This window comes from Nicotiana tomentosiformis, chromosome 1 (assembly GCF_000390325.3).
Source record: "Nicotiana tomentosiformis chromosome 1, ASM39032v3, whole genome shotgun sequence".
In the NCBI taxonomy this organism is placed as follows: domain Eukaryota; kingdom Viridiplantae; phylum Streptophyta; class Magnoliopsida; order Solanales; family Solanaceae; genus Nicotiana; species Nicotiana tomentosiformis.
Window position 1 is genome coordinate 7,975,633 of NC_090812.1, and position 25,405 is coordinate 8,001,037.

Consider the following 25,405-nt stretch of genomic DNA (forward strand, 5'->3'; position numbering starts at 1 on the left):
ATTTCGTGTCAAATGACTATTTTGTCAAATGTGAACTTTATTTTAAAAGGATAAAAAAGGCGAACGACATTTCGCTAAGGACATTCGTGCTTTTAATATAATATATAGATATAGATAGATTATGTCTGAAAAAATCTTTTGACTTTTTATTATTTCGACGTATCGAGGATAACTTTAGTTTGAAGGTTCGCTTTTCCTCGTATGTATTGGTCTAATGATATTCTAGAGCTTATTTCAATTTTATTGCTGGAAATTTCCAATCATGTGACAACAATTTGTCCTGTAATCATATGTCAAACGTTCATACTGTCTTTCAAAATGACACAAGTCTGAATTTTATTTTTTATAGCTAAAATAACTTTTGAACACTAAAATAAAGGTAATTTACAAGGATTTACTTAAAATTAACTGAACATCTGACTCACTTCATGAATGTTTGAGTCGGATATCTCATATGATTTCGACTCGCTTTATTAAGAATTAAATTGCAAAAATTTGTTCCAACTCCTTACGAATATTCCTATTCATGTTTTAACACGTCAAAAAAAAATTGTACTTCAAACATTGTGGTTCTCTCTCTATGATAAAAAAAAATAGATTTTGATTTTATACAATTAGATTTATTGAAAACACGGTTAATCATAGTCAATATTAATATCCAACGATAGATCTAATACTTTACGGCGAATATTTAATGTATAACATTAAATAAAATAACTTGAGAAAATAATGGAGCAATAAAGACTTGAAAATATAAAGGAGAGCAATAAATGACAATAAATAATTTTTAAATAGTAGATGAGACAAAGATAACCCGACAAGGATGAGATCCTCCAATGTCTTTATGAGAATGATGGATAATGATAAGAAATCATATATTTCAATCCTTCTTGGATCGGGAGAGAGGATAAAAGAAGGAAAGTATAAAATAAGCTTTGTTTCTATTCAATTTAGTGAGAATCTTGTACAAAGAATGTTGATGAAAATCTTTACAAACGGTCAAATGCTCCCTCTTTTCTACATCTTTTCCTATTTATATGGACACATGGGCCACGAACATCGCCGCTTCGCATCCAAAATGGGAGCTCGTCCTCGTCCTCGTCATCTGATGAGTCAACTTCGACATTGGCGTCGCTTTATCCTTTAACCTTGACCTTTCATAACCATCACGACACGTCACAATCGTCAAATGCTTTATTACCGTTGACTAGTTCATAAAATAAAGTTTTTGGGTATACACTTTCCATTGCAATGTGCCTGTTAATAGTAAAGCACAATATAAAAGCAGCTGAGAATAGATAAACGACTTATCTAAGCTTTTCTACTCTGATTTCTAACTTTTTACTTATTCCTTCTCTTCCGGATTCTCAACTACTAATGCTAGTCGTTAATTTAGTTAGGCATATCATAATAGCCGAGCCAAGCTTGACGCTTTTGATAAATCTGCTCGAGTTCGATTAAGTTTATATAAGTTTGAATGATTGATCTTTCTATCATTTAACTAGTGGACTATATACTTTGGAACTTTGTTAATCCATATATCAATTATAATAAAAAATAAAACAAATTAGTAAGATATTGTTAAATTGCCATCTACTACTTTGAAGGTTAACCTTAATTCACAATTTCATATATAACTCTTAAAAATGTGAAATGTTTATTCAATGACGATATGAGATTAATTTTCATTTAAAATATTAAAAAGTGCTCTGAGAATCTTTTTTGAAAATTTATTTAAATATTTAGGGGTCGTTTGGTTACCGGGATAAGAATATTAATTCCGATATAAAGTTTGAGTTTCTAGGTATCATATTTTGCTTGTAGGTATTAGATAATCTCAGATATCTCAGAAATATAATCCTATGAGATATCCTGGAACTAAACTAAACGAACCCCTTAAAGCTATCCAATATTTTTTCTTTTACAAAACTTGTCCAAAAAGGTCATAAAAAAAGTTTTTCCCATTTTTTCCACGGAAAAACAGCTAAATGGGCCTGTATCCGAGAGTAAACTCCCTACTGGGCTGTAGGGCAAAATCCATGTTAGGATGAATTGAAAGAGACTCGAATCGGGCCACTCATATAAAAGCACCAAAGGATAGCTAATTCTTCGCAGTCTAGGGTTTTATTGCAGCAGCCGCGGCTTCTTTTCTCTTCCATCAGGTCTCAGGGTGCTTCCGTAGCTCGCCAATATGGTACTCTTTACTCTTAAGTCAGACGAGCATTACGTTTTTAGATATTCAGATATTTGCAACGATGTAATTGTTGAATGCAATTATTCGGATTTCTTCTTGTATTGTTTTAATTAACGGCAATGCAAAGTGCTGAATTAGGTGAAATGTTTGGTTAAGTAGTTTTGTTGGTGTATCAGTGTGTGTACCAGTAACAGTGAAGTGCCAAGGTAGCTTAGTTGGAGGTTTTAAGCTTATTATATGAGCGTTTCTTTTGTGTTTGGTGTTCAACCATATAATAAAAGGGTGCTAAAGTTCTTCTATTGTATCACTCCATTAGCTGATTATTACATGCATAGCTAGGTCTAGAAAGATGTAATGGGTTAGAAGACTTATGATTTCCTCATAGTTAATGAGACACTTGTGATTTTGTAGACATGGCTAGCATTCTCTGGTTTTAAATTATATAATCTAGAACATACTATTATTGATTAAATATGTACATATCCACATAGATATACTGCATAACTGCAGTTTGAGCCTAAGGCAATGGGTTTGCGTGCATCCACTGTCGGCTACTTCTTCGCTGACTCATACTTAATGGTTGCCTGATTACGATCACTTATATGGGTGTCTAACTGTTTTGGATTGGTGATGTGCTGATTCTTTGGTGTAATCTCTTATTTTTTCTTGTTTGGCTGCTTGGAGATCAAACTTTTTCATTCTGCCTTTTATATTATCATTTTAGCTTGACATGCTTGTTAAACTGTACTTTTTTTCCTATGCAGACCAAGAGAACCAAGAAGGCTGGTATCGTTGGGAAGTATGGTGCGTGTCAAAAATGCTGCTATGATTTGTGTTACCTTTGTATTTTAATGGATAATTAGTAGTGTATTCTAGAAGATTTCATGCCTTAAGAGGAAAAAATGAATGAGATTTAGATTTGCATCTTAAAGTTAATTTTTCTCGTAAAAAATTTGTGAGAATGTTTTTCTAAACGTTTAGTATCTGCTAGAAGAACAACAGTTATATTAAATGTAAGTGAAATGTAGTATCCATTACTTCATTGCTAGTCATGATTTTGTTTGTTATTTGTTACGGGACTGCTAGAGGTATCCCCTAAGAAGTTTTCCTCCCCCCCTCCTTTTAAGATAAGTCGAGTTGCATATTTATTTGTTGGTTTGTCTAATGAAATCCTTGAATAACCTCCTCTTTCTCTTATAGGTACCCGTTATGGTGCCAGTTTGAGGAAACAGATCAAGAAGATGGAGGTCAGTCAGCACAGCAAGTACTTCTGTGAATTCTGCGGAAAGGTACAGTTCCCATGTATTTTTATATGAAAGTTAGCTATAGAGCACAAATTCATAATTACATCAATAATAATGTCACTATGCTCTTCTGTTCTAGTATGCGGTCAAGAGGAAAGCTGTTGGAATTTGGGGTTGCAAAGACTGCGGCAAAGTGAAAGCTGGCGGTGCTTATACATTGAAGTAATTATCATCTGGACTCTTTCTGTTCTCTTTCTTTTTCTGTGCGTGAAGTACTAATTTTTTTCTCCTTTCTTCCAGCACTGCTAGCGCTGTCACTGTAAGGAGCACTATTCGAAGGCTTAGGGAGCAGACAGAGAGTTAGAGTCATTTAGCTGCTTATTGAAATTTTCAGGAAGTGAAGTTGAATCTTGATTTTGCTATTAAAGAGCTGTAATTTGTACTGTGTTTGAAAATTTTGATTTATCCCAAGGATTGGAACAATTTTCCCAACGTGACATGTCCAGATCTTACTTCTATTTTAATCAAGCTGAAGTTGAAAAAGGGGGTTTCATGTTTCCTAGCTTTGCATGTGCTTATGTGGTGGGCACTAGGTGCAGTAGAAAGCTACACGATTGTTTGCTGATGTGCTCTTTCATTGTGATATAATTTGAACATAGTTTGTGCTGCCTTGTTTGGTATGTCTGAAAGAACCATTTTATCTGGAATTTACCCAACTAGGAAAAAGTTTTCTTTACAATAATTCTTCAGCTTTTACCTTCCTAAATGAAGTTGCTATCAGCTGAATATTTACAGTAGTTATTTGCACTATATTCAGTGTTCTATGTGGAGTTATCCAGAGTAGCACGAGAACATTAGTGATTGTTTTGCATTAGTTGGAAAAAATCTTTATTTTTCTTCCCGTAATTCTTAAATTTGACTAGGGATTTCTTCTTTTTTTCTTTCTTTCTGTGCAGTTCTGTTCATATGATAATAATCCTGATGTAATATTTACTGTTTCAAAAGGGTGTTTTGGCAGGATTATAACTCGTGTCATGATTAATGCATCCTGTTTAATAACTTGTCCTCTCGCTCCTGCACTTTAGTCCCAACTCTATGCTTTTGAAACAATTCTTCCAAATAGTTTCAAATATTTCTTCACCCCAACATATTTCCGGACCTACTTTTTAGAAATTATTATAAGTAATGTTCAACCAACTTGTGAATTTGTACGTGATGATTGATAAGTCCATTGGTTTCATGGCATTCTGAGAGAGTATTTTCACTTTCATTTGGCCTCATGAGAGTGAGTTGCGATATCAACCCTAACTGAGGGAGAAAGGAAAGAAGAGTGACAACGTACATACTAGTTAGGCAAAAAATACTCTTTTGCAAGATTTGAAAACGAGACCCCTTGATCTCTGGTGTTAATGTTAAACACTTCGTGTAACGTGATTAACGTTGTGCAAAAAATGAGACCACATATGCGTCAATTGATTTGTTTATTCGTAATATAAGGCTAAGTTTTCTGACTTTGCTTGTCAGTATTTTTTAAATGTTACTTGAAAAAATTTATAGTACTTCGTAACTGGATACTATTTTCCTGCCCAAAACTAAGTTAGTTGTAAGCGGGTCTAAATTTTTAATAGAAAAATGCTTGAAAAAAGAAGAAAATCTTTAATTTAAGATATTGAAATCTAACGTATCAAATAAGTAGAGAGACTGCAAATATGAAAAATTATACTTATTCAGAAAATATAATTATTTTTAAATAAGATTGAGTTTCCATTCACGATGGAGAATATTCTATTAACATTTAATAAAAAAAATATTTTTACTTAAGAAAAAAGTTAATAAAGGGTGAAAATTTGTACAATATGGTTAATTACAAAAGAATCATTATTGCAACTTAGTGATTAAATGAATTATAGTATTTTTTTTCTATCAGTTGATAACTTAATTTTAATGGAACTTAACAATGTTTTAAAAAAAGCGAAATAGGCAAAAAAAGAAAAACGAAAAAGAAAAAAAAGAAGCGAAGAAGTAAACTAGAGAGTGAATGGAGCAAATAGGAAATTCGACCCGCCTAATGACCGTTATTTGTATAGTCCCCCTAAAAACGGAGGAATTGAGGAAGTGGTCATAAAATTGCTAAAACCCTACCTTTCTCTCACACCCATAGCGAGGAAAAGTAACCATCTCAAAATTTTAGCAAGGTTTTGAACTGTTCTAGGTACCTGTATAATCTTAATCCTCTTTTTTTTTTTTTTTGTTGGATTCTTATGGAATTTGTAGTGGATGAACTAATAATTACCTCTCCTTGATATCTTGTCACTAATCATTTACTCCTTTTTTTAAAATCTCAGTTTTATTTTCATTTCTTGCCCAGGAAAATTTTCTTTTTCTCCCACAGTTCACAATAAGTTACAGAAGTTCCATTGAGTGGTCTTCTTGGTCTGGACTCTGAATTTATTAAAAGATATGAACTGCTCTTAATAATTGTAAAACTTGGATCTTTAGGTACCTCATTGGATGATTATGGAATTTGCAGTGAAATGAATTAATAATAGTTAGCCGCCCTGACGTTTTGTCATTTGATCTCGTTCTTTTAAGTCAACTGGATGTTGATAAAACAGCCACGTCTAATCCATTTCCTAATGAATGACACGGAGATTTGTCAATCTACATTTTTGACTCTGATTCACGAGTTAGGAAGGTTTAAATCAGATGAGTTAGGAAGGTTTAAATCAGATGAGTTAGGATTGTCAACTCCCAGCATGTAGCTGGTTATTACAAATGAAGAATTCCTATCCACCCTCATAGCAGAGCTAACAAGCTCTCACTTTTGTACTTTTGCTATTATGCATCTACTTGATGCCATTGATAATACCACTTACTTCATAAAAAAGAATTCCTATCCACCTTCGCGTCCATTGAATAAATTCGGGTTCTTGTTTTCTTATAAAAATAAATTATTCTGTGTGGAATTCCTTTGCTAAATGTGCATGAAGCTGATCACTATAGTAGAATTCTATGGCGACTTTCAACAAAATTTCACAAGGTGATGTATTCTGTGAGTTGATTCAGGTTACTTTGAGCATGGTGTGGTGTGGTTATTGTGCAGAGAACAGGCAATCCAACAATGTGGATGGTAAAATGTGAGTCTTCGTCTCCTACAGTGTTGTTCTTTCTTCTTCTTTGTAATACTGTCATTCATTTCATTGTATATGTAAATAGTTCATTCATTCTAAGATGATTCATTTGTATATATATGTTTCGTCCTAAGATACTTCATTCTGTTACATTATAGATGCTGTTCCTTCTGTGGAAGAGTTCTTGATGAAGACAACTTTTCAAGTGAGCCCACTTTTGTTAAGAATGCTGCTGGACAGGTTAGTTCTTTGTTTCATATTCTTTATCGATGCATATGGGGTTGATATATCGTAGACACAGTTCGTTTTTGTCCCCTTCAGATTCAATCCTATCTAGTTTGGGAGGTGTGCTCAATCTGGCTTTATGCCATTGTTATTAATTGTTAAAAGGGATTTCTCAAGGTGCAGTGGGAGCAGCACTAAGAAAGTTAAGAAAATTTCATTTTAAAATATGAGGAACATGTGATTGCTGATAACCTATTTTTTTTTTTATAAGTATGTCATTGCTAAAAACTTGCTGGGTTGTTATCGTCAGATGCCTAGCATATCTAAAGGTGTGACCTAGCGGTCAATAAGTGGGTCAAAACCATGGGAGACTAAGGTCCAAATCCCAACAAAGACAAACTACCTTAGATGATTTCTTCCCATCTGCCTAAGCCTTGGTGGCCAAAGTTATTCGGTACTTGTGCGGGTCGGAGGTAACATGCGCCCGGTGAAATAGTCGAGGTGCGTGCAAGTTGGGCTAGATACCATCATTATAAAAGCAAAATGTTATCGTCAAATACCTTAAAGATCAAATGATCTGAAAGTATGTCTAAGACTCTAGACATTAGACAATACAAGAAACCGATTTTCCTCACTCCTGATAATAAAAATAAAGAAATCTAGTTTCTTCACTGCCTTTATTACATACATCTGGCAAGTTTATATGTTTACTCAGCTGTTTAAATATGTTTACTTCTGTTGCTGAAAAGTTGTACCTCATCACGTGGTTGGTGGAACTTGAAGAAAATACACTTGATAGGAAACAGGATCGTGATGTGTGAAGGGAGGGACAGCCTTGTATAAAAGGCCAATCTCCTCATGAGGTTGGGTTTGAGTTACCAAGAGAGCAAAGTGGAAAAACAACTATTTGGTTTCTGGTAGGAAGATTTGTTATGGGGTTTAAATATCCAAAAAAAAAAAGAATAAGAAAAACTCTGATGTCTAAAACGCTTCAGTGGAGAGGAAAATGGACTTCCATCCCAAGCGCGTGTTCTGGGGGAAGGTGGAGAAGTTGGAAGAGGGAATAGAAGCTAGTTGTATAACGCCACGATGTCTGTATATTTTAGTGTGAAGAATGACCTCCTTGCATGTAATATTGATGTAGTTCCTTACTTTCATCAATTATTCCATTTTTTCTAATTCAAATATGCATACCCAATTGAGGAGATAAATAGTACTAAAATGAAAACAAGGAAAAGGAGCAGTTATATGTGGTGAATTGTAAACTACAGTTTTCAATTTGTATTCCATCAAGTCTAACTTAAACCATTTGCAGAGCCAATTGTCAGGAAACTTTGTGAGGACTGTCAAAAGTGATTATTCAGCTTCACGTGAAAGAACACTTAATGAAGGTATTCATGCACCTCTAATTCTTGTTTCCTCACACTGACTTTATACTAGTCTACCTATTTGTTTGATACTTTGATTTCTATCATTCCTTTTCCAGCTGAATGATTAACAAGTTCTTTGCTTCTATTAGGGAAATGAGAAAATTTTGTTCTCGATTTTCAACAGAAGTTATGTCTTTCTACACTACTGTTGCATTTGCTTTGCATCAAAGTTGGTCTACATAACTTATATCGTAAATGTTATATCCATGGTTTAGTTGGTATTTTTGTCTAATGTGAGATTTTGAATTTTAGTTTCTTGAAAAACGGGTGATTGTGCTGTTCATTGCCAATATAGGCACTCTGGTGTAACACTTTTTGGAAGTCTTGCAGTAGAGAAGCACTCTAATTTTGTCTCAAAATCAACTAACTGCACAGCTCAACAACTTTTCATCTATTTATCAGGTTAATGCTAAACAACCTTTCATCTACAAGATAAGTTCCAGGAAATGTACCTACCCAAACATTTATGTGGAGGATATAGTAATATTCCGTGGTCAAAGGTCCTCGTTTCTGATCATCTTTAAGGTTCAAAGATGAGCCCCAAATAGTTTTGAAAGAATATGTGAATAGTTAGTGTTTTGTTCTTGTTGATTGGTGGCAACACTGTCCTGATATACTGATATTTCAAGAAAGAGGTTTTGTTAATGGGACCACTGCTACACTGCACTTAGAGTTGCTAATTTATGTAGCTATTCTAGCGATGCACTGACAAGGCTTGTTGTATAGATTAATCTGGTTAGTATGATTAGCGTAACACTATACTTAGAGGTGCACAAGTTATGTAGTTTTGCTGATACATTTATTTGTCCCCCCCTCTTCCTGCAGCATATAATGATATAGAGAGCATGGCTTATGCATTAGGAATTGATGGTGGTGATTCAATTGCTCGTCCAGCTTTGGCCTTCTATACGGTATGATTCGTTATGCTTAGATTATACCTCTACTAGCATGGTATATCATTCTATGGCTGAATCTGTAACTTCAGATAGCAGTTGAGAGGAATTTCACAAGGGGGCGTAGGAAAGAGCAAGTTGAGGCTGCGTGTCTTTACATTGCATGCAGGTGAGAGATTGTGTTTTATGATATTCTTTTTCAACATATCTTTTGTTTCCCAAGGGAAAAAAGAAGTGGGAAAATTGAGTTTTTTTTTTTTGTTTACAATAAATATCATTAATTGTTTGAATATAATTTATTACAAATAAAAATGATAATAAGTTAGAACTCCGCTGAAAGTTAAGTAACCTAGCCATTCATTTTGACAGTGGTTCAGATCTGCACATTGAAATACACTTTTGTCTTTTGAAGTATTGAGCTTTCTTGAGCTATAGAATCAGATGTCGTTCTCTTTAGTTTTTGTGTTTTTGTTCGAAATTGAGGTTTTGGACACTAAGAAAGAGTGTCGGACTTGCTTAATCAGTGGATAAAAAGAAAGGTGGAAGACAAAAAGGACGCCAAGTTATCATTATGTCTCCCAATTTACCTGCGCTTTAAGCTTGCGTAGTTACCCTTGTATAATTGAAAAAATAACATCTGCATACTAGAGAAAGTGAAATTATTTTTGCTTTATGATATTTGTTATATCTACTTTCCTTATCGTAGTATTGCCGCTTTAATATTTAGTTGTTTGGGGCAGTAAAATACTGTTAAATTTTGTAAGGCACCTGTCTGAATTTTTGAAAAATTGAAGGAACACAATTGGCTAATATCAGTTCTATGTTGTCTGCATACAATTATGTATTCTGTGTACTTAACCAAGAAAATTTATGCTCAAGTGTTGACCTGAATCCTGTGCTGATACTACCTAATTATTAATAGGGAAAATGACATTGTACCCACTCTCAAAATAATAGCCGAAAAATGTATGTTTTTTGTATATATACATCTGTATGTTATATACAAAAATTATACAAATTTTATACACTTTTTCGGCTACCGAATGTAAATAGTTTCTGGCGCGGGCTAAAAGTGTAAGAAGCCCTAATTAATACGGTGGCCAAGTAAAAAGAACTGATACATTATAAAGCTTGACCTGGTTAATAGTGCATGAAACTATCAACTATATTATGCAGCATGGGAGGATGCCAAAGCAACAAAGCTGTCATTAGTACGTAGATAGAAAGAGTAACAAAGGATAGTATCATTTTGATTCAATCTTTTAATGTAATTTTTCTTGGCTCAAGCTAAGTGGGGTTTCTTTATGCTTATTCTTGCAGGGAGAACAAAAAGCCATTCCTACTCATTGACTTTTCTGAGTACTTGAGGATAAATGTGTACGTAAGCTTCATTTTCTTTTGATATCACACTTTGGATCAATAACCTTGAGCAAGAACTTAATGGTTGCCCTTTTGGCTAGCAATTCTTATTATCGTATTCAGTATTATGATATTCTATTTACCCCTTAGCTCCTTCTTGTCTATATTGTGAACCAGATCTCATGTGTGAGTCATGTGCAGTCAGAGTAAATTACACAAATCTTGCTTCATGTTGAGCTAGACATTAAAGTAGTCTTACTTTCTCAAAATTGAAAAAGAAACTAAAGCAGCCTTATGTGAAGTATATTCAGTCTTGGGTTTTAGAAAGGTGAAGGAGCCTAATATCTTCTTTTTAGTGGGAAGAAAATATAGGACAGCAGTGGAATTGGCTTTTGAGGAAGTTACTGAGTTATATGCTTTACTACCCTACTAAGATCTACTCTTGATTAATCTTCAGTTTGACTGAAGAGAATATCTTCTTTGGTTATATTGGGCTTTTGTATTTGAGGACAGTTTTTCTTCTGCTGCAGTACCTCTTCTCTCTACTTCAACAAGTTTCCTTTACCTATCAGAAAAATCTAGGTGATCCTTTGCACATTAATGACTTCACAAATTGTTAATCTTTATTGGCCGATTTTGGAGGTTTTCTAGTAAATACCTTCTTACAAATCTAGAACAGTATCCTAAGTCCTATTGTCTTTTGGTCATACATGAAGGGTTATACCTAAAGTTGGACAATTGGGAAAACATTTACCTAATAACTATCTTTATTATGGTAATTGAAGCTTGTTCAACCCGTTTTCTTATTAAAATGCAGGTATATTTTAGGTGCTGTGTTCTTACAGCTTTGCAAACTTCTAAGCCTTGAAAATCACCCAATTGTTCAAAAACCTGTGGATCCTAGCCTTTTCATTCATCGATTCACTGATCGTAAGTATTTATCGAGATTTGATTTGCTGATTAGCTTTAGTCTTGCTTCTTTCTTGACCACCTTGTCCCAGGTACCAACTTTATGGCGGAGTTTGTATATATTTTTTCAATTTCCCCTTTGGTTTCTTGATACGTTTTCGGATTGAGAAGTTCAAGGATCTTGATTCATAAGGATTTTATTCTGCAAGCATGATATTGTTCCCCTCGTTATGAGCCTCTGGCAAGTTAATTCAATATGGATGCTTATTGGATGGATCCTGGTTGCATCTTTTTCTTCCTCTCATCTTTGAGCAACTTTGTAGCATCATTTATATACCAGAATCTCTTTTGATTAAATAGAAGAGCAAAAAGATTTTAGAGTAGCACTAATAGGTTCTAGATTGGTATAGCGAGGAGCGCTGAACGGAAAACGCATCACTAGTTAATATGTGGGCGAGAAATGCACTTTAAAGCAGCTGAGGTTTATCGTTTGGCCTTGGAAAGCCTTGCTGTTATTTCCGCAAACCATCACAGAAGCATCCAGGATGATGTCCTCTAGCACTTTGGTGGGGAAACCAGTTCTGTTCATGTCACCTTCTGCAAAAGTCAAAACCTCTTCTCTGTTAGATGACTCATTTGTTGCTGGCTCCTGCTGTAGACTGGAGCTATTTGTGTTGTGGTCTGGGCAGACTTCGCATCATTAATTCAAATCAAAGAATAAGTGCGGCTTGTTGGTAGACTCAGATCAAACCCATACTAATAAAGATTATAACCAGTGTTTTAAAAGGCGTTTTCGGGTGAGTCCTGGGGCGAGGTGCACTTTGAGGCACATTTTTGTAGTGAGGCATAAGTCCCATAGACTTTTTCAAATTAAAACAAAATTTGTTGAATAAATCCTTCATATAATACCCAAATTCTCAAAAGTGAGCTTGTAATTACTCAAAAGTTTTAAGAATGTATTAAATTTAAAAGTCAAGACCTTTTTTTATTGATTGAAGCCCTAATTTATAGTCTTTTCCAATTCTTTATCTTGTCCGCTAGTCTGCTAATATCTCCCCAAAAGTAACGAATATTCAATTTTTTTTTACAAATACAAAGAGAACTCCATTCTCCTTCGTAGCAGCAAGTTCAAAGTTCAAATTGCAGGTTAGATCCTTTTTGTTCCTCCATGTAGAAAACTTTATTCTTTTCGACTCAAGTTACTTGTGCTTGTAAGTACCGTATAATAGATTGTTTTGACTAGTTTTTTTGTGGGGATGGAGCACTTCTATATATATATTTTTCACATATTTATAGTTTTCTTCAATTTTTATGCAATTTTACCTGTTTATAAATATTTACTGTAATTATATTATTTTAGAAAATATTAAAAATTAAATACCCATGGGGCTTATGCCCCGTGCCTCGGGGCTTACGCCTCGCTGAGGCATATGTAAAACGCCTCGCCTTACGCTCACGCCTTTTAAAACACCGATTATAACCATGAAGATATTCTGTTTTAGGCTTCTTAGATGTGTGTGGTTCATAATTGGTATGACCCTTATGGAAAATTAATGGGTTTTATGTCAGAGTTGGGAAGAGAAAATCGTACTGTTCTTAACTATTTGTTGTGAGATCAGTAGTGTCATAGGAGAATATACATATTCACAAGATAGAGGCCAATACCCCTTAATAATTAATAGTTAAACAATTAGGAGTTGTTTAATTTAGAAATAAGTTATGCAAAGATTTTAATGCAAAACTACTTTTATCGGGCGTTTGATTCTTTGTACTAAAAATGGGATATACGGTAAAATTTAAAATATGAGTATATTTTTCAAACGTAATAAAATTGAAAGGGTGTTACGATAGGTTTGAGGAAATGATAAAAGGTAGTTTTCTTTTTTGGTGATTAATCCTTGTGTTAATTATCCATGTAGTGTATTCCATGTTATATTAGGTACAACATGATACCTCAATTGGTGTATCCTAGATTGGCTATGCAGGATTTAAAATATAAACCAAACACTGGATGACGTATATCAAAATTTATACCAAGATTATTTCATCTAATACATCAAATGAAATGAGTCCTTGGATTATCTCCCCAAGGTACACAAAAATAACAACGTTATCTCCAAATGGAAGAGAATAAAAAATTAAAATTATGAGAAATAGAGAACTAATGCCTGAAAACCTATGGCAAGTGAAGACATGAAGTTTGACTATGTATTTCCCTTAAGAAATGTTCGAATAAAGCTCATCCGCACGATGTTCCAAATCATAGTACGTGATCCTGTGGCTCGACTTTGAGTTACGGTGTTCTAATACTTCATATTTGAGATAGATAAGAAGACTTTTAAGGAATAAAGGAGTTAATTAAAGAATGCGAGTCGATTCTGCCAATTAGAAAATTTGCACATGATTAGCGTAAAAGATGATGCACGTTCTTGGGCGTTAGGCATTCTTGGGGTGTAGAGTCGAGCACTTGTACCGGGAGCTCGAGAGACAAGCACCTCCCACGTGTGCCTCAGGGCGTTTTCTTTCGCCTTGCTAGAGCGCAAGTCCTGGACGAGTCCCAGATTGCTGTTTAGAACTGATTGTGAGTTGGAAAGAACTCTGCAGTTAAATCCTTTGAAAATTGCTCAAAATCCTCGGTCTCCAGATTTACTTCAATGGACAGCTCCTAGTAAAATATTATGCTACATTTCTCTATCTTTTATAGGTGGTCAACGAAACTACACATAATGGAATTTAATATGGAGAACTAGAGTATGATATAAGGTTGCTTGTTTTACCTGGTTGGCAGCTTCTGAGGCTAGTTTAACACAAAATAACCCGCAAAAACGAGTTTATGTCATGTACAACATATGTTATATGTGCCAAAGGAGAAAGGAGACAACAGTCATTTATTCTTACACTGCTCTATAACTTGTGCCAAAGGAGAAAGGAGACAACAGTCATTTATTCTTACACTGCTCTATAACTTCTAGCTTTGGACTAGGTTTTTGAACATTTTGGAGTAATATGGGCTCTGTCAAATGCTACAAGGGATATTCTCAACTGCTGATCAAGGAAGGGGCTGAACAAATATGTCAAGAGACTATGGAGACCATTCAGCTTGACTTTGATAGGTTTTGTGGAAAGAAACCAAAGATCTTAGGGAAAGGCTGAATCTTATTCTTAGACTTAATCGATATTTTTGCTAGCCTGTTGGCATAGGTTAGAATATGTAAATGATGTAGACACATTCGTAGATGTTTTCTGATCAGCTGACTCACTCTTAGATTCTATCAGTTGTTACAATTTAATGGAGGACTTGAATGTAGTTGGTTGCATAATTCTCAGCACCATCTTAGTGCTGTTTTTGCATCAATAAAATCTATTTCTTTTCTTATTTAGGAAAAAAGGAAGAAAGAAAAGGTTGGAGCTTTGACATGAGCTATAGCAAGATATCAAAAATAAGGACGAGCCAATCCTCATTTTATCTCTCTTTTTTATCTTTTATCTTTGATGTGGTATGTTGTTTTAATACGTAAAGTACATGTTAGCTCAATTTTTCCTCCACAATAGTGGGTGGTTCCTGGTTTTATTGGTATGTGCAGAAGACCTCACCTGTTCCATCCTGAAATTTATTTGTTGTACCTGCTGGGCACCTGTGCAATTACACCTTACTTACTATGTTGCCTTTAGCTCTACTATTTCCCTTTCCTTTCACTCTTTGTTTTTATTCTTTCAGCAATATAAGATTTCTGTTAGCTTGCCGCAGTTCACCAATTCACCAATGAAGACTATCAATCTATAATGTAGGTTTATTTGGGGGAAGGAAGCCAAATATTTCTAGAACTGCACTTCACATTGTGGCTAGCATGAAGCGAGATTGGATGCAGGTTGTATATCATTTCTCTGTGTGTACAATTTATGTGGTCGAAAGTTACTGGATTACTTTTGAGGAACTAGATTTTAGATTGTCCCACTTTAGTTGAGAGAATAGGATGTCTCCTCATATGATCTTGGGCAATCTTCACCTCATAAAAGTTAAGCTTTTAGGGTTGAGTTAGGTCCAATGCCCATTTTCTTGTCATGGTATCAGAGCCAGACACATCTTTATTGGTTTACCTAGTGTTGGGCCTACGCTGTCCATGCTCCAGTTAACTAGGTTTGGGTGTGCTGGGGAGGGGTTTAGATTGTCCCGCATTAGTTGAGACTTGATAGAGTGGGTTGTTGTCTCCTTATATGGTCCTACACTCCTAGGCAATCCTCACCCCACAGCTAGCATTTGGGGTTGAGTTGGACGTAAGGTTCATTTTCTTATCAAAAATAAAAATTACCCGCATTTTTGCTCTAATCTATAAATGTTCTATAGACAGGGAGAAAGCCAAGTGGGGTATGTGGAGCTGCACTGTACATCTCTGCTCTTTCATACGGACTGAGTTGTTCTAAATCAGAAATTGTAAGTGGTCTTTCTAGATTTTCTTAATTTTGATGGAAATTTCAGATTTACTTATTAAAAAATTGGATTTCTTGCACTCAATGATGTGTCCAGTGGATTGAGAACCATGAGGTCTCGGGTTCAAACTCCAGATGAGGCAAAAACACTAGGTTTCGTCTATCCAAGCCACAGTACCTGTGTTGGTACACCTTGGAAGTAGTCGAGGTGCGCGCAAGCTGGCTCGGACCCGATGGTTATAAAAAAATTCAGATTTCTTTATAGACGGGCTCATGTTGTAATTTTTTTTTTGCTTTGAGACACTCTTAATTGTTTTAGCTAGTTTTCAAGGATTACTTGTTCTTGGTCACGAAGTTTGGACTTTTTCTTTTCATTGGACTTAACAACTATTCTCGTTCTACTTTCTCGACTTATTTCATGTTCAAGCCTATATAGCACTAACACCGGCACTAGTTGCCGACTCCCAAATTTATTCTACAAGGAATATTTCCTTTTAAACTTTTTCTTTGTTCTTTTGGTCAACAGATCAAAGTCGTGCGCATTTGTGAAGCAACATTGACAAAGCGTTTGATTGAATTCGAAAACACAGAATCTGGAAGCTTAACGGTATGTACAATCAAGGCTGGTAGGATGAACATTGCTAATACTTTAATATTCACAGCTTGAAAAGCTTCATGTGCATGTATTTAGTCATGTGCGCAATTTTGGTGGGAGGGGGACCAGCTATTAAAGTGAAATCTTGAAAAGCAATATAGTATAGTGAGGTACTTACTCCTGTAATGCTCAAATTTCGTTTTATCTTTCAGTTGGATATATTGTGAATACTGAAAAACATAATTAGGAAAAACAGGCATCTCAAGGAAGAACAAGCATAATGGAGCTTGGGTTCTTATCTTAAGTTGGTATGATGAGGTGCATAACGTAATTTGTTACCAAAGCTGAAACCAATATTGTAAATCTTGTGTAGTGCATATACAATCACGTACGGAGAGAAGCGTGCTGACATTATTGGGTGAGAGATAGACAATTTTGCCTCTACTAATGAATATTTATGTTTCTTAATGCTCTTCATAAAAACATCCTCCATTTACAAAGGAGAGCAAATAAAATCATCTAGTGCGCAGCTGTCATCAGATTTTGGTATGCCATGAAGCCACCCAATGCCTGCACTCTGGAGAAGATTTTAATTTCATATGCCTTTGGCTTCTTGCTTCTTTTCTCCTTTTCCTCTTCTTGTTCTACTAGTGGGGGTCTTAAAAGAACTCGCCTATGGGCTGGGCACCCCAGGCTTCGAGGCATTTTGATGCTCACGTCATGGAGAAATCATCACCAGTGATGTGCTACTCCTGGTGTATAACGTAATTTAGTATAGTGAGGTGCTTACTCCTGAAAAGCAATTTAGTATTAAAGTGAAATCTTGAAAAGCAATATAGTATAGTGAGGTGCTTACTCCTGTAATGCTCAAATTTCGTTTTATCTTTGGATATATTGTGAATACTGAAAAACATACTTAGGAAAAACAGGCATCTCAAGGAAGAACAAGCATAATGGAGCTTGGGTTCTTATCTTAAGTTGGTATGATAAGGTGCATAACGTAATTTGTTACCAAAGCTGAAACCAATATTGTAAATCTTGTGTAGTGCATATACAATCACGTACGGAGAGAAGCGTGCTGACATTATTGGGTGAGAGATAGACAATTTTGCCTCTACTAATGAATATTTATGTTTCTTAATGCTCTTCATAAAAACATCCTCCATTTACAAAGGAGAGCAAATAAAATCATCTAGTGCGCAGCTGTCATCAGATTTTGGTATGCCATGAAGCCACCCAATGCCTGCACTCTGGAGAAGATTTTAATTTCATATGCCTTTGGCTTCTTGCTTCTTTTCTCCTTTTCCTCTTCTTGTTCTACTAGTGGGGGTCTTAAAAGAACTCGCCTATGGGCTGGGCACCCCAGGCTTCGAGGCATTTTGATGCTCACGTCATGGAGAAATCATCACCAGTGATGTGCTACTCCTGGTGTATAACGTAATTTAGTATAGTGAGGTGCTTACTCCTGAAAAGCAATTTAGTATTAAAGTGAAATCTTGAAAAGCAATTTAGTATAGTGAGAGGTGCTTACTCCTGTAATGCTCAAATTTCGTTTTATCTTTCACTTGGATTATTGTGAATACTGAAAAACATAATTAGGAAAAACAGGCATCTCAAGGAACAAGCATAATGGAGTTTGGGTTCTTATCTTAAGTTGGTATGATAAGGTGTATAACGTAATTTGTTACCAAAGCTGAAACCAATATTGTAAATCTTGTGTAGTGCATATACAATCACGTACGGAGAGAAGCGTGCTGGCGTTATTGGGTGAGAGATTGACAATTTTGCCTCTACTAATGAATATTTATGTTTCTTAATGCTCTTCATAAAAACATCCTCCAATACAAAGGAGAGCAAATAAAATCATCTAGTGTGCAGCTGTCATCAGATTTTGGTATGCCATGAAGCCACCCAATGCCTGCACTCTGGAGAAGATTTTAATTTCATATGCCTTTGGCTTCTTGCTTCTTTTCTCTTTTTCCTCCTCTTGTTCTACTAGTGGGGGTCTTAAAAGAACTCGCCTATGGGCTGGGCACCCCAGGCTTCGAGGCACACGTCATGGAGAAATCATCACCAGTGATGTGCTACTTTTTATGAGCCTGATGTGCTTGATGATGTATTTTATTTGCAGTTTAAACAGCTTTACCTGGGATCTAAAAAGTTTTAATTTCCTCCTTTTTTCTTGACACATTATAGTTGGAGTTTGATGCAAGTTGCCTCTGTTGTGATGGCGTGTTAGCCAAAAAATTCCTTTCTGAGTTTCATACTATTACTTGAATTACTTGCAACTAGATTGATGAGTTCAATACAAGAGCTGAGGAGCTTGAGAAAGAAGAGAGGCTGTCCGTGCAACTTTATTCGGGGTCGAAAGGATCTGGGATCACAGAAGTGCTATGTGAACACAAGAAAAGCGTTGAGCTTCCCTTTGCCCATGGTCTTTGTGAAAGTTGTTATACTGATGTAATTACTTGCTACCCTGACCTTTAAAACTTTAGTAGTACTGCCAAATCATATACAATACTCATGACTGTGTTTGCAGTTTGTAAAACTTTCAGGTGGGCTTGATGGAGGTTCTGAACCTCCAGCCTTCCAACGCGCTGAGAGGGAAAGATTAATGGCAAAAGAAGCTGCTGAAGAAAATGCTGAGGATCCAAATATTCCCATGTCCAATCAGGTGGAGAACAATGGTGGCGAGTATCTGGAGGTACTCATTGGAGCTGTTACTTATGCAAAGCATTATTAGCTTGTAGTTGGGAAGTAGAATCTTATGCTTTCAAGAAAGCTTTTGACTGCTGCAGAAGACACAGCTCAGGTTGTAAAAAATTTCTGGATGGAAGAATAGATTTGAAAGAAAAGAATAGGCATCTATAAGAAAATAAATGGTAGGGAGAAGAGGATCTCTTCTTAGACACTAGATTTTCTTGGGATCAACTTCTAAATTATGGACGTGCTAAAAAGAGCTTAAAAGCACATCCTGCAGAAAGATAAAACTTGTGTGTTTCTTACAGCATCCTCCTAATAGTTTTCTAATCCATCCTTTCCACCTCTTAAGGGACAATGAAAGTTCATTCCCTGCCACTCACGTGTATGGTGATGATCTACTTTTTGTTAAACAACATTTTATCTTCTTTATAATCATTGTTCATTTGAGTGATCTTTGACATAATACTCAAGAATGAAATGAGTTTCAATTAAAAAAAAAAAAAAGAACCAAGTAACCCGGAGATAAGCTGCTGCACATGAATGAGTGAACTGTATGATTATTGCATAAAAACCTGCAAGAGTTACTTTATAATTACTACTAATGTGGACGTTTGTGCTTTGGCGAAAGATCCTATCAATGGACTCATAATACTTTCCTTTGTTTCCGGATTTCTGAAGATACTAAGAATGTAATAGACTCCTAAACATCTCATTACCCAAATATAGAATCCAAATTCTTAGTTTTAGATGATATTTTGAAGAAGTATCCACCATTTCCTGCGATTACTGCCACTAGTACCAAATTCTTGAATTTAGTTGGTATTTACTGGAAATATGCCGGCATTTTCTTGCTTTCTGAATAGTCATTATTTATATTTTCTCTTTTTTCTTTTGGTTGATGATAAGGCTGAAAAGGGAGGGAACACCCTGAGTGTGAATGGAAGTAAATATTTGCAGATATCAGGGTCTGAGATAATAGGTAAATGTTTATTTTCTTCGAGAAATTTTGGAGAGACTTAGTCCTGAGTCCCGGATCAGGACTAGAGAATAATTCACTTCTCTCAATTGCAGGGGCACTATCAGGCGCTAAAACTGATGATAATGCGACTCCTGATACATTACATGGCTTGGATGGTATGGGTCCTGATGATCATGACGAATCAGAGAATTTTTCCGATATCGATGATGCAGAGGTGTGCTACTCCACTGGTTACTGATCCCTAAGTGCTTTCATAAAAAACCTATGCCAGTCTAGATGCAAATGCTGTGATTTTGTCTTTGTTTTGTTATTTAGTCGGATTTTCATCCTGCCAGACCTCATCGCGTGATACTTAGCAAATCAGTAGGATGCTACCTGACCCTGCTTTCATGCTTTGCTTAGAAAGCATCATTCAGTTGTATGGAAACTAACATGTAATAGATACTGGAAATTAAGTAATTGCACATTAAAGACTATTTTATAGCAGTTTGTTAGAGAACTATTCTACTTCAATGGAATGCGCTGCAACCTTTTCTATGAATTGCAGTTTACTTGGCATGGAATTACTTGTACATTTATGGGCATGTATTTCCTGGTTCACTAACTTGTCATGGCTATTACGTTATACCTGCATTGCTGTCAGGTTGATGGTTATCTTCACAATGAGGAGGAGAGGCATTTTAAGGAGATCATTTGGGTAAAGATGAACCGAGAATATCTTGAGGTAATTAATTTATTTTCTGTATGATTCACCATGTAAAATCGGCATGTAAATCGCAAGGTCTTAAACTGGTCTTAGGATTTATAAATACATTAAGAATATCTTGAGGTGGATTTTGGTGATTCGTTGGTCTATTCTACTAAATTGACTGCGGCTAAATGAAAAGTCCTTTGGTTTACTTTTATTCCCTTTTGGTCCATCTTTACAATGATCTTTCTTATCACATAACAAAGTAGTCTGCACTCACTTCCTTATCTGCCTCTCCCTTTCTTCTTATGAGTGAGCTTGCCGATCAATATTTATAGGAACAAGCAGCTAAGCAAGCGGCTGAATTAGCAGCAAAGAACGATAAGGAGTTCAATTTAGCTAACTGTTCGGAGGATGTGCAAGCTGCACAGGAGCTTGCTGCTGCTGCTGCTGCTGCTGTTGCAAAATCAAGAAAGGTAGTACTCTGAACTTATCTCGAGTTTGGTACCTGGTGAAAATTGATTCTCAGAGTTCCAAGTTGAGGAACTAAGAAACTATAGAGAAGGGCAACTTTGCTGATGTCGACGGTTATTAAGAATTTGATTAACATATGCAAACTCAGAAAATATTTGAAACACATCTTGCATTTTCTGCTATGTTTCTAAAAACTCAAGGCTTGGGTACAGTTACCTAAAGTTAGACAAAAGCATTCAGCTTCCTGGGACAGTCAGACTTTTGATTTTCCAATATTCTTGCATGAGAATAATGGATATTTCTAGTTTCTTAGTAAGTTCGTGAATGATAATTGCCAATTTCGTGTGTTTTGATCTTTTGTTAGTGATGCACATTTCTGTAATATAAAAGGAATGGCAAGAATGATCTGTGGTTGTGATATTTCTGAGTCTTTTAAATAAAAAAAAATATTTCATTTTTTAAATAAATAAAATCATTTATTGCACTAAGATGGCACTAAAAATTTACATTTCCATCTACAGGGTTGGCCTTCACAAATGTCTAGCCAAGTGTCTCTAACATCCTATTTACACCTAAAGCATAAAAAAAATATCAAAGGAACTCCTAGTCCTCCATAATAACTTTCCAATTCCTTCAAATAGTCATCTGTTCCTCTCTAAAAATCATCCAATATATACACAGTGGGGCAATCTTCCACACGCCTTTACTTCTCTTCCCAATACCGCTGCTCTTCCAACTCGTTAGGTCTTCTCTTATTAGATCTTATCAAATACCAATTCTACAATTGAAGGACACGTAAGTAAAACTACACAAGCCGGTCAAAGTAGGTGGGATCTGTGTCTTCCCCCGTCCACCCTGCTTAAACTTACAACACCAACTGACTACTATATGTTCTCTTTTAACTTGCCCCAAGAACAGCACATGCATGTGACCTATCAAAAAAATTAAGAATAGCACACCATGTGATATTTCTATACACGGTACTTGCTCTAGAAGCCTCCTGGAATTAGCTTACACTTTGCTTAATGATATCATCTGCAGGAAAAACAACAGAAAAGGGCTGCAGAACTGAAAAATTCTGGTCCTGCTCAAACTGCTGCAGAAGCAACGAAGCAAATGTTAACTAGAAAGGTGCGTATGATAGAGGCAGAGGAAGTTACAATATTTGGCATTCTGTTTGCAGAAATCTCTGCATTCTGGAAGTTTCTTACCTTTTCCTTGAGTGTTCTCCAAAAACTATAATATCTTCGTTGTTATCTGAAACCATGCAAGTTTGTCACTCATTGTTGCTCTATGTTTAGCCTCTACAATATGGTTATATGCACCAGGACAAGTGAGAAAGAGGAGTTTTAGCGTTTGAGGAACATACCGTTTTGTTCGAACGATTCACAAAATATCCATATGTTTCTTGGTATCTTTTATTAATTTGTATGGATATGCAGTTTCAGATTGTAGTTTTTTACCTTAAATGTAATTTATCGGTGTAAATATAAGGAAAATCACACACCATACTAGAGATATGCAATGCTAACGAGAAGCACTCTTAAACACTTAGTGTTGGAATGAAATGAGCCTGCATAGAGCGAAATGATTACAGACGGTTCGTATAGCCGACCTCGACGTTTGGGATCATGTTATAGTTGACTGATTGAATCTTATCTTCCTCTACTCATTTTCTTGGTTGATCATTTCTTCTAGGCAATGCTTTGTCTCCTCCAACTGTAATGAAGAAAGTATCTGATTGAGATTCTGGAACCTCTTTTCGTCATCTCTTTCCATTGATTCTGAAATAGGAGGAAAGAATTATAGGGTGTACAAGCATGGTAGCATAGACAATGAGAAATATCTGATGCTGTGAGTCACAGGATTCTGCTTTCAGGTGATACGGTTACTGCAGCTTATATATGGTTAGGGAAGTTGGAAACTTTTTCTTCAAATGACCATTAACTTTCAAGATAAGATAGAAAATGCATCGAAAAAGATGGGTGAAAAGAAAGGTACTTACATAAGAATTAGCAATTCTAGACATACTAGGGATTTTCTTCCACATCGGTTCAATGCTTATGCATGGCTTGATCTTTTCTTCAAATGAACATTAACTTTCAAGATAAGGTAGAAAATGTATCGGAAAAAATGCGTCAAAAGAAAGGTACTTCCAGAAGAAACAGCGGTTCTAGACATACTAGGGATTTTGTTCACATTGGTTGTATGCTTGCATAGCTTGAGAGTTGTAGTTGTTGGGAAGGCAGGGTCAAGCATTTTGGGGATGCTTGCAAGTGAGTATCTTTTGGTATTTCTTGCGTTTGTAGTTGCTGTAATCACTCCATTTGCTATTACAAGTTTAGGCATCTTAATAAGGTATAAGTTTCCTGGACTTCAGCTTTGCTGATATCGCAGATTTGCAGCATGTTCCATTTTTTCTTGTTGTTGAGTGTTTGTTTTGCTCAATTTCATCACTTTTGTCACGTTTGGCCTAAATTTTGAAGATTTTTTAGAGATTGCATGTTCCTCTTTGTTATATGTTTTGTTGTTGAGTGTTTGTTTTGCTCAATTTCAACACTTCTGCCATGTTCCTCTTTGTTGTTGAGTGTTTGTTTTGCTCAATTTCAACACTTCTGCCATATTCCTCTTTGTTATATGTTTGTATTGCATGGTATATCTTCCTTTTTGTATGAGACAATATTCATCAGATTTATTGGTTGTTTTGTTTGCATCTTACGTTGCTTTATGTCATGTATGCAGAGGCTGAGCTCTAAGATCAACTATGATGTGCTAGAGAAGCTTTTTGATGAGTCTGTATGTGCTTCTCCTTCTCCAAAATTTCTTGAGAATTCCATTATACATTTTGTTACTTTTAATTTTTACTCAGATGTCAATTCCTTTGGCAGACCACAGTTTTCTTCATTCAAAGAATCTTCAGTTTTGACCTTATTTAAAAAATATAAACAGAATCTTTGGTGTTTGGGTTGGATGGAGATAGCTGGTGTTTGAGACACTATTATGCATAATATTGGATATTTAAGAAACAGTAACGAAAACTAAATTGTGCTGCATCAAAAATTTGTAGAAATCTCGCCCCAAGGCTTTGTTTTGGTGATAAGAGCGCAGCTTGTGGTGTGTGGGTTAGACGCGCGGGATCCAAATCCTACCGCAGGTAGAAGCCTGGTATTTAAGTGGAGAAGGTTAGAGGAGTAGGCCCACTATCGAACCTTGTGCCAGTAGCCTTTTGTAGATTTCTCGGTAATCAAATTCTGTTTATTTTTATTTTTGGGGTAGAATTCTCCGTCTTTTTTGTTTCTGCTGCTGCTCATTTCATGACTACTGGGGAGTTGCATGTGAGAAACTCTGCTGTTACACTCACAATTTTTGTATCCCGAGATATAGATTGTTCTGTTCTTCTTACGAAAGCTGAGTTGTAGTTTCCTGAGAAGGAGAAAGGTATCATATATCTGTGGATCCGATCTTAGTTCATCTTCTGGATTTTCTTATTATTATTTAAAAAAAGATGTGAAACCAACATATATGTCTATCGGCTTAAAAGCTGGAAGAGAAATAAGATACCTTAAAATCACTCCAATTCCTGGTAGGAAGCAGAACTAGATGAGAAATCCTGAAGCAGTCTGAACTTTTGTGGTGCGTGTGTTCATATAAAGGGCAAATTACACAATGGTTTGTTGCTGTCGTCTCCATAAATATGTTTTAACTCATGCTCATGTTATTTATGCAGGCAAAACTTGAGAACACAAAGAAAAGTCGAAATGTGGATGATAACATGGTAAAGAGCAGCAAAATTGATCCGGAAGTAGATGACACTTACGAAGAAGCATTTGGCGAGGATGTGCAATATGATGAGGATGTTGGAGGATATGACTACGATCAACGCGATGATGATGATGAATATTGAATTAGTCTGCATTCCATAAGGCTGGTTTACCTATAGAAATGGAGGATATAAGCTATCAGATACCACATTTTTCTTCACTTGTATATTATGATAGCTAATTGCATTTCAAGCTATTTTGTTTTAGTTATCATTGATTATTTTATTTCCTGGGAACACTTCCCATCACTGGAATGTTTAAAGTGTGTGTCAGTTTTACTAATAGATCTACGCTCGACTAGCGGAAATAGATTGGAATTGTTTTTATATAAT

General features: G+C 35.7%; 2 protein-coding genes across 6 annotated transcripts; both read left to right on the forward strand.

Moving 5' to 3' along the window:
- Positions 1-2,017: 2,017 nt before the first annotated feature.
- Positions 2,018-3,930, forward strand: LOC104097123 (large ribosomal subunit protein eL43). The gene is made up of 5 exons (XM_009603645.4): positions 2,018-2,194; positions 2,959-2,998; positions 3,395-3,483; positions 3,578-3,660; positions 3,739-3,930. Exons 1-5 carry the CDS (start codon positions 2,192-2,194, stop codon positions 3,800-3,802), a joined length of 279 nt encoding a protein of 92 aa, XP_009601940.1. The 5' UTR covers positions 2,018-2,191; the 3' UTR covers positions 3,803-3,930.
- A 1,561-nt stretch (positions 3,931-5,491) lies between these two features.
- Positions 5,492-25,404, forward strand: LOC104097124 (transcription factor IIIB 60 kDa subunit-like). 5 transcript variants are annotated; one of them, XR_686472.4, is made up of 21 exons: positions 5,492-5,650; positions 6,505-6,575; positions 6,728-6,809; positions 8,110-8,185; positions 9,050-9,135; positions 9,210-9,286; positions 10,438-10,494; positions 11,294-11,406; positions 15,175-15,254; positions 15,731-15,817; positions 16,340-16,420; positions 18,701-18,868; positions 18,948-19,112; positions 20,018-20,090; positions 20,183-20,304; positions 20,734-20,814; positions 21,117-21,254; positions 22,294-22,383; positions 23,995-24,048; positions 24,320-24,492; positions 24,980-25,118. XR_686472.4 is itself a non-coding variant. In XM_009603646.4 (20 exons), exons 2-20 carry the CDS (start codon positions 6,517-6,519, stop codon positions 25,154-25,156), a joined length of 1,866 nt encoding a protein of 621 aa, XP_009601941.1. In that variant the 5' UTR covers positions 5,492-5,650; positions 6,505-6,516; the 3' UTR covers positions 25,157-25,404. The 5 variants fall into 5 exon arrangements, 3 of the variants coding, with proteins under 3 accessions (XP_009601941.1, XP_009601942.1, XP_009601944.1); XR_001969444.3 differs by having other exon boundaries at positions 24,320-24,406; positions 24,980-25,115; XM_009603646.4 differs by lacking the exon at positions 24,320-24,492 and having other exon boundaries at positions 24,980-25,404.
- Position 25,405: the final 1 nt, after the last annotated feature.

Excerpts from the sequence above, each read along its gene's own strand:
- LOC104097124 (XM_009603646.4), top strand. The coding sequence starts at position 6,517 with ATGGTGTGGTGTGGTTATTGTGCAGAGAACAGGCAATCCAACAATGTG. Across the intron at positions 8,186-9,049 it reads TGAAAGAACACTTAATGAAG|CATATAATGATATAGAGAGC; the intron begins GTATTCATGCAC and ends CTCTTCCTGCAG. Across the intron at positions 9,136-9,209 it reads CAGCTTTGGCCTTCTATACG|ATAGCAGTTGAGAGGAATTT; the intron begins GTATGATTCGTT and ends CTGTAACTTCAG.
- LOC104097123 (XM_009603645.4), top strand. Across the intron at positions 2,999-3,394 it reads TGGTATCGTTGGGAAGTATG|GTACCCGTTATGGTGCCAGT; the intron begins GTGCGTGTCAAA and ends TTTCTCTTATAG. Across the intron at positions 3,661-3,738 it reads GGCGGTGCTTATACATTGAA|CACTGCTAGCGCTGTCACTG; the intron begins GTAATTATCATC and ends CCTTTCTTCCAG.